The 9,892-nt window shown below is 33.7% G+C and overlaps 1 protein-coding gene across 1 annotated transcript in view; it reads left to right on the forward strand.

The window, feature by feature from the left end:
• Positions 1 to 7,380: 7,380 nt before the first annotated feature.
• The window catches only part of LOC106461916 (tubulin-specific chaperone D-like), a 195,197-nt gene continuing 192,685 nt past the window's right edge, over positions 7,381 to 9,892 (forward strand). Inside the window, exon 1 of the mRNA XM_022389009.1 lies at positions 7,381 to 7,739. Within this exon, the coding sequence (XP_022244717.1) occupies positions 7,383 to 7,739 (357 nt within the window). The 5' untranslated portion in view covers positions 7,381 to 7,382. The remainder of the gene's footprint in view (positions 7,740 to 9,892) is intronic.

Raw genomic sequence — 9,892 nt, forward strand, 5'->3', positions numbered from 1 at the left:
CTCTCCATTCTAGCCTAATATTAAATTTTGAAAAATTTTGCTGTTTTCTCATTTGGCACATATTATTGCTCGAGGTGTTATCTAGGTGTTAACTGGGTTAAGCAATATATGGCACGTATTCTCTGTCACTTCCACTGTCATTACAGTCTTCTTCTACCACTGTTTACCACTGTATGATTCTGGCTGATTCGACAATGTAAGGTTTTTACAGGGCCGGATTCTTTACAGAAGGTGTCTGTGACTTGTTGGTGATAAGTTTGAACAATAAACAGAGAGCACACAATTCACTTATTTTAAAATAATATATTCAAAATACGTCAGACGTATTTTCAAAAATTCGTTACACTATTGTTTACCACAGTTAAATCTAGAGCTTTAAATAATTCTCTTTTTTAGTGAAAAGTCCACACAAACTAATTGAATGACTTTAGAACCCAACAGACATGATGAATTATTTCTTCTCTCCTTTATTATTACAATACAATCAGTAATAAATTCACTTATGTTACCCTTTGGGTTATCACAGTCGCTTTAGATAATTATTTTTTACATCAAAAGTCTAAACAGGCTGGTTCAGTTACTTTAGAACCCTACAGACAGAACGAATTATTCTCTTCTGTCCCTATTATTACAGCACAATGCTGTGATACTCACTTTGAAGTCTCCACTATAACTGTTGGTTACCACTTTTGTATCCAGAGCTTTAAATAATTGTCTTCTTTTTGTTAGTGTCAATACAGGCAGGTTCAATTACTTTAGAACACCCTTTAACAAGACAAATTATTCTTCTCTACCTCTGTTGTTACAATACAAACTATGAAACTCTCACTTTATAAATTGCCCGTTATGGCTAAACTGACAATCATGCAGTCTAACTTCACTTTCACCAATTTAACTTCTTGCACTTTGTATAACTCTTTATAACAACGCTACAGAAAAATCTAGAAATATCTAGCCCTCTAGTATTATCAAACTTCACATAACGAAAAAACTTAGAAGCTTCGAGAAAGATGATGCCAAAAATATATTAGAAAAGCCTAGTACAACAATCAAACTGCATACACAATGTGCGACTGGTACAGAGTTACATAAATTAAACTTGTCACAGCTATTGCTTTTAAAATAATTAACTTTAACACTCGTGTTATCAAAACTAAATAACCATTCAATAATAAATCACTAAATAAGCTAACAGTGCGAGTATCATGAGGTTGGTGGCGTACCTTTAGAACTATAAGTTCTGCATTGAAGCCGTCAAGGGGACTGCAAATTTTGGTGCAGACTGTATGGTAGACTTTGTGTTTGAACTGAAAACAGTCTTTGTATATTGTGTAAAAATATTGTAAATAATTTTCTTGAAGAGGGGATTATCATTGGATATACAAGACTGTTTAGTTTAATTGGTTATTTGGTTCATTTAGTGACTTAATATTTAATTATTATTTAGTTTTCATAACAAGTGTTAAATGTTAATTACTTATAATTGATAGTTATGACAAGTTTCATTACATAACTCTGTATGAGTCGCACATTGTGTATGCAGTTTAACTGTGGTACTAGATTTTTGTAATATTGTTGACGTAATCTTACTCGAAGCTTCTAATTTTTCTTATTATGTGAGGCCCATCCCACCAAACATGCTTGCCCTTTCAGAGGTGGGGGCGCTATTATTAACGATCAATCCCACTAATCGTTGGTGAAAGAATAGCCCAAGACTTAGCGGTGGGTGGTGATGACTAGCTACCTTCCCTCTAGTCTTTCACTGCTAAATTAGGGACAGCTAGCGCATATAGCCCTCGCGTAGCGAAATTCAAACCAAACTAAACTCATTATGTGAAAATTTTTGTTACTAGTGCTAGATATTTCTAGATTTTTCTCCTGCGTGGTTAAAATACATGCAGATACAGGGTGCAAGTTAGAAATTAAAATAGGTGTAATTCTCAGTTTAGCTGTAACGGGTAATTTCTAAAGTGAAAGTTTTACAGTTTGTATTGTAACAACAGAAATAAAGAAAAATAATTCATCTTGTCATTTGTGTTCTAAAGTAATTGAAGGAGTCTGTGTGGACTTTTGATGTAAAAGAGAATTAATTAACGCTCTGGATACAACTGTGGTAATCAACAGTTATATTAGTGTATTGTAATAAGAGAGATAGAAGAGGATAATGTGTTTTGTCAAAGGATGTTCTAAATAACTGAACCCAACTGTGTGGACTTTGATGAAAAAAGAAACAACTATTTATAGCTCTGGATAAGATAAGGGACAGAAATAAGTTTTGTTAGGACCAATAACAAAGTGGATTCTAGCTAAAGTATGATGGAATAGTCCACTTGTTGATGAAAGATCCCACTTGTACCAGTCGAGAAATACTTTTAAAAATAGATCTGCTGAACTTCTTGAAAAATCAAAAAAACATTAAAAATTGTGTATATAATTCCGTATTTCTGACTCAAAATCTTAACTTGCTCCTGAGATTTGTCCTGACTCCAGAATCTACAAGAAATTCACCACATAAACGTTTTGTAACTGTGCTATTTTTGATCTAGTCTAGCAGTGTTTCACTTAAGGTTCAATAATGTATAATGTTTAACGAGAAAAAGTGAAGAATATTAACTGTACTAAAGAAATAGTAGATTTGATAACACTTATAGTGGAACTGCTGAAATACAATCATGGAAGAATTGTTAATGCAGTTACACAGATTATGACCAAGAGAATTCCTCGTGTTAATTTAGTTGATAACTAATTTTGTGTCTATGTTATTGAACAAAATAGAATGTCTTATTAATGAATGTCTAGACTTTCAAAATGAAGAATTCAATGATTTAGGAGTAGGGTTATCTCAACACAACCTTGAGAGTTTTGATATAAATGAATTGTTCAACAGTGTACAAATAAAGAAGTTATTTGATTTGTATTCCATTGTTTCTTAGGCTCAGCATGACCAGGTGGTTAGTGTGCTCGACTTGCAATCTGCAGGTCGTGGGTTTGAATCCCCATCCATCAAACATGCTCGCCCTTTCAGCCGTTGGGGCATTGTGATGTGATGGTCAATCCCACTTATCGTTGGTAAAAGAATTGCCAGTGGGTGGTGATGACTAATTGCCTTCCCTCTAGTCTTACACTGCTAAATTAGGGACAGATAGCCCTCGTGAAGCTTTGTGCGAAATTCATAACAAAGAAACAAACCATTGTCTCTGTGTGAGTCCCTTATTCCACTCATAAACTTCTTTGAGTTGGTAGCTTATGTGTTCCACTTGTGAAAGCACAACATGAAATCCAATTAAATTCCTTTGTAACAAATGTGACATTGAACCCAACAACAAAGCCCAAGGTTTGCCCACATGCCCATTACAGTGAGCTGAAAAACTCAATACACAATTAACTCATTATAAAGACTTAGTTTTGAAATTAGTTCTATTGAGTGTATTTAATAGGAAACTAGCCGAAGTTTGTAGCTATAATGTGTTCAAGCCACTGTCCAAATTTCATCCCCTGATGTGTACTATTACTAGTTAAAGTTGTATTAGTCTATCTATCTTGTTAACTGATCTTCTCAATGCAAAATTACTCATTATAAAAACTTTTACCCTTTTGAAATTAGTTTTATTGAGTGTATTTAAGAGGAAAGTGACCATAGTTTGCAGCTATAGCCTATAATGTGTTCCAACCACCATCCAAATTCTATTTCCTATGTATACTATCTATTATCTCCTCAGCACACCAGATAGAAAGCATTATTGTTCTCGACAGTTTCTGTAGTAGTTAGTGTTTTATGGAGAGCGGTTACTAGCCCCTCGCCCAACCTTCCTCAGTTATTTCGGCTTAGGACCTGGCAGTACTGCATAAAATAAAGCTGGGGAATAATAGGTTATTGGATCTGGACTTCACTGGCAATATTGCTATTATGGACCGCAAGAATGTACCTGTCCTGCTGTATGGTTGTTAAATTACCGTGGAAGGATAAAGTATTGTTGCGTCATCGAGATCACGTGACTATTCTCACGCCACCTATTTTCTAGAACTATCCTGTACCTTGGCGAATGATCTAGTATTTACTAGATATAGGGTAGTCTGGTATATAAAAGAGGGTGACAATGTGACGGGATAATAATGTGTGTGTAGATAGTGAGTAATTGAACTGCAGTCACAGGGTATTGTTGAAGTTAACGTTCGTTCGTTATAGTGTTTGTTATAGCGCGAATGTTGAAAATAAGTGTATCGTAAAGTTGTATTCGGAAATAATAAACCAGTTTTATTAAGTAAGGACTTGTGTCGCTAAAGTTTCGTCGGAACGAAGTTACGGAAAGTTAATTAACAAACGGAGACGTAACAGTATCAAACATCGAGGTGCTGAAGTGCATAAAAAAATGTGACCTGATGTATTTGGTCAGACAAAAAAGACTGAGATGGATGGGTTTCATCATAAGAGTAGATGACACAAGAACTGTGAAGCAAGTATTGAATTAAAAGGTTGAAGGTGGGAATAGAAAGAGAGGACGACCAAAGCTCACGCGGAAAAATGTATTTAGAAAGATTTCAGCAAAAGAACCATCACATAGGAAGAAATGGAACAGATGGTGCTGGATGGAAGAAAGTATCGTTAATGGAGGCCAAATGTGTTAGGAGAGAAGGATAAACTAAGTGCTATGCGTGAGCAATGTGTACTATACTATTACTAGTCTAAAGCTGTTGTGTTAGCTGATCTTCTCAATATACAATTAACTTATTATAAAGACTTACAATTTTGAAATTAGTTTATTGAGTATATTTAATAGAAAACTACTGCTGAATTGTGCAGCTAGAATGTCTTCAAGACACCATCAAAATTCCATTCTATGTGTACACCAGTACTAGTAGTATTACTAGTCTTACTAGAGTTAAATTTAGACCCAAATTAGGTCTATACTATTCATTAAACTATTACTATATTGAGTATTATAACAAGTTTGACAGTAGAACACATATCAAGTTTTAATTCATTATTAGTCTACACTCACACAAACTTCAGGTAAGTTTCTTATTACAAAATGATCATGTAAATATGTATATACTGTTCAAAATATACTGTTACCATTATTAAATATTAGAAAAACTATATTAAAAAATGCACACAAGTAGTTATGAGTTGTACATAGTAAAACTTTATTCACAACGTTTCATCAGGTTTACCTAGCATCATCTGGTGGATCTAACGGAAGTTTATTTTTTTAAATCACGTGAGAATCAATAATAATAGTAATCTCCAAGCATAGACTAACCAACTGCAAAAAATAAAAAAAATTATCAATGAATTGTCAAATTTAAGTATAATAAATAAAACTTTTAGGCCTGAGTCTAAGTATTGAGATACTTCCTAATTCTATGTACAAAAGATAAGAATATTAAAATAGACATAAATGAACACCTTTGTATTGTTAAGAATAGGATTATGTTCTACAATTAACAGAGCTTCTTTATTTTTCGTCTATTAGTTTTGCCCTTTCTGCTGAGGATTTTTACCTGGGAAGTCTAAAAGAATCGTTTTTCATAGAAATATGTTCATGTTTTTGAACACAACTCCAGTGTCCTGTGTACTTGTTGTGGATTATTCTCACCCTATACATCTAGATTCAAATGTATTGTTACGACAGCGAAAGTCACGTGACGCTAGTAGTACGTGATGAGTATCTAGAAGATTCACGAAGAGACGAGGGTAATCTGGATTTACGCTTTCAGAGTATACAAGCCGGCAAATAAAGTGACGGCAAGAATGGAATTGCAGACAGACAGAGATGGACAATTGAGTCAAGCGCGGTAGTGACCGTAAGTAAAGTGCGTGAATCGTTGTGAATTATAGCGTGTGTTGAAGTTAAAGTGACCGTGGAAATTCTGTGTAATATAAAGCTGTATCGAGAAATAATAAACTAGTTTTAGTTAAGAAAGAACTTGTATCGCTAAAGTTTCTCGGAAAGAATTTCTACGGGAAATTAACAAACGACCAGAGACGTAACAATACTAAATACAGTCAATATCATGTGTCAACTCAACTTTAGGTGTTACCACTTGTAGCAAGATATTTGACAGGAAAGTTGTATTGTTTCCGAATTGTCTTGGATATATGTGACTGCTTTGTGGTTAAGAAAAGGAGAGAAGTGTTTTTGGATACTTACATTTCAATTTTCTGATCGATCAGCTACAGAGAGCATGTGGAGTGAACAGCAGGTTTGACGTTATCAACCAGATTCGTTTCTGTTTTGAAAAATATTGGGCTCACCAGTGAAGTCTCGCTCTTGTTTCTGTGTTTGATTTAATACCTGTTGATTGTGTGAGTTTTATATTCAGCTTAACTTTTAACAACTATATTACAAAGCAATATTTTATGATCACCCATTCTACTCCCCCGTCTTTTCAGTGAATAAAGTGTTTCTATTTTATTTAAATATCCCACCGTGTCTTGTCTCTAACCTCCTCTCACAACAATTCACTACCACTTCCTTTTCCACATACTAGGTTCATCATTCCTTTGTTATTGCGAAGAGCAAACATTTGTGCATTTGATTAATCCCTGAAATACTACACTGAAAATTTATTTACTGAATTTTCAAAATAGATAAGCGATTGGTCTATGTTGAGTTATTGAAAAAGTATGGTTCACGCCAAAAATGTATATCAAACTTATATAGCTTAAAACCTCAGTTGTTCTCTCTTAATTGTTTTAAGGAAAATATATTTTTACGACAGCGGAAGTCATGTGACGCTAGTAACACGTCATGAGCTTCTAGAAAATTCATGTCCCATCGTGAAGCTTCGAGTGTTTACTAGATGTGCGGTATTCTTGTATATTAGACCGCCAAGAAGTGACGGCAACAATGTAATTGAATTGCAGACAGAGATAGAGACGACAATTGAGTCAAGCGCGTGAATCGTTCGTTCGTTGTGATTTATAACGTTTGTTTAAGTTATAGCGTGACTGTGGAAATTAAGTGTATTGCAAAGTTGTATTAAGAAAGAATAAACTAGTTTTATTTAAGAAAGGACTTGTATCGCTAAAGTTTCTTCGGAAAGAATGTTTACGGAAAATTCACTAACGACCAGAGACGTAACAATATTTATGGTTTCAGAACGACAAATCCATAAAATGATTCTATCATTCGAAGTACAACCTAAAAAATGCTTATAGTGCAAGCAATACTACTTTCTCTTAACTAAAATGTAATAAATGTCTTAATAATACATACAACTAAAGTTCTTTTAGCGGTTTTTAGATGTATCCACATTTTGAGTTGGTAAAAAAAAAGCCTTCTTAAATTAACATTATTTATACTCGTACGTAAAATCTCAGAATTGCAAACAGTATTAATTCAGTAGAAGTCGCTGTGTATTGATCTTTTATTTTCAAAATGGCTGCATGCGATGGAGAAGACAACTCTGGGAGTGAAGCAGTAGGATTAGGATGTGCTCTGGAATTATTTAAAGAGCACGAAGAAATTACACAGATTATTAAACAACTTCCAAGTGTATATAGGGAGAGGTCTACTCTTGATATCACGTACGAACGTTTTGTTTATATATTAAGCCAATATCAGGAACAACCCCATCTTCTTGATCCTTATTTGGATACTTTACTTGAAAATTTGTTGAACATTGGAAGAGACCCCAATTTTCATGATGGACTTCGACATAAAGCGTTTCAGTTCTTGTATATTATTACAAAAGTTAGAAATTATAAAGTGGTGGTCAGACACCTACCACACGAGGTTAGTTCTTAAAAACTTTGTATTGTACTTTTCTACTTTTAATTTTATTCACTAATTTGTAAAGTTTAATTACAGTATACCAACAGAGTTAATTACTAATACTATATTGTTTATTGTCAGATTTACATATACATTTTAATTTTTATGACCTAGTAGACATGATTTTAACTAGCTAAAAGTTTACCTGCATCATCTAAACAAGACAATTATAACATTTTTTTCCTTAAAAGATTTTATTTCACTATTGGATTATTTGAAAAACATGTAATAAAAAAATATTTTACATTCTTTTTTCTACAATTTTTTAGTTTCTTTTGATTTTACTGATACCTTCAATTATAACAATACAAAAATATACGTAGGTATTGTACATATAAGTTATTTAACAAGAGATTTTTTTCTTTCAGAATTTTTTAATAAGCTATCACTAACAAGGTATAATACACAGAAAAAAATTAACTATTTGGTTGTTCAGAGCTGATCCTGCATATCCATCTTCAAGAAAAAAGTAAAAGTTAAACACATCCTTTACTTTTAAGTAAATCATTGATTCCTCTCATGTAAGCTTCCAGCCTTTACTGTTACTAACACAGACCTTTATGCTGCCAATACTCTGAAGTATAAAAATTTGAAAAGAGCACCTCTTAACTTTCATTTTCTTATCAAGAAAAAATAAGTTGAGAGATTTCAACCTGTTTTCATAAATTAATCATACCATTCCAGAATCATCCTAGCAGCTCTTCTCTAAACCCTTTCTAATAATTCAATATCCTTTCTAAGATAAGGAGACCAAATTTTCCAGGTTAGTTGTAGTTAGTGATTTGTATAGACATAGCGTATACACAATATAGTCATAAACCATTTGGTCCATAAAGGCTGTCCTTTGAGAAAAGTAAAAACTTAAACCCACAATTTATTTTTCAGGATTGATCCAAATGTGATGGGAAGTTAGGGATAGGTCTATTCTTGATATCACGTATGAATATTTTGTGTATATATATATATTAAGCCAATATCAAGAAGAACCCCATTTTCTTGATCCTTATTTGGATACTTTACTTGAAAATTTGTTGAACATTGGAAGAGACTCCAATTTTCATGACAGACTTCAACATAAAGCGTTTCAGTTTTTGTATATTATTACAAAAGTTAGAAATCATAAAGTGGTGGTCAGAGACCTACCACATGAGCTTAGTTCTTCTCTTTCTTCTCACTCCATTGAGAGATTTGAGATTAAGTGGTGCCTAACTTTGAGAAATTTAGATTACTGTGAAAGGAATTTTAATAATATTCTAGCTAGTGAAATTGCCACAAGACATCAGGAGAAGCTGTGAGGAGATTTGGAAATAAGATGAAGGAAGGAGAGTTTCTTGAGACACGGCATGCTAAAACAAGGAGAGGTATCTGTGGATGAAACATATGCATTTGTTGATACACATGGTTTGTGCTTACTCATAGTGGTGACATAAGTTGGCATGACCTGTCATAGAGGAGAGCAGAGAAATCCAGACAGAACATGTCCTTTTCTGTTTAAAATACTGAACATATATTGTAGAATTGAGATTTAAAATTAATTTTATCATCTTGACTTGTTAATTTAGGTGGGTTTTGTTTGTTTGAATAGATAATAATCCGATTTGTAGATGATTAGTCATTTTCAGTATTATAAAAACTTAGAAATTTTAATTTTTTGTTTAAGTATACTATGATATGGTCCTTTTCAGGGCTGGGATCTATAAATCCAAATCAATAAAATTTTGCTGGGGGGGGGGGGGCAGGAGTACCCCGAGAAAACCCACTTTCACTGGTAGAGTGCCGAATATTCTACCTTACCAGTGCCCAAGGCTGTAAGGAAGATCAGAACATGTATGATTGAACATTTTTGTTCAGGGTGTGTATTATATTTAGGGGTGAGAAGTATCATTGCAAAGTTTCAGGAGTGGCAGCCAGTAATGAATATTGGTTTGTTAGTGCAGTATGATTTATTGATTTTTTAAAGTATTTACTTGCCAGAGCCCCTCGATGTGGATTCCTGTACGTGGTGAAGGGATCTCCCAGTGAAGGTTCTGTATTTTCAGTTCTTTCCTCTGGGATTTAAACCTCCACCCACGTGTTTGCCATGCATGGCGACCCATGAAGGGGAGGAGAGGATC

Source organism: Limulus polyphemus, unplaced genomic scaffold, assembly GCF_000517525.1.
Source record: "Limulus polyphemus unplaced genomic scaffold, Limulus_polyphemus-2.1.2 Scaffold1058, whole genome shotgun sequence".
Lineage (NCBI taxonomy): Eukaryota > Metazoa > Arthropoda > Merostomata > Xiphosura > Limulidae > Limulus > Limulus polyphemus.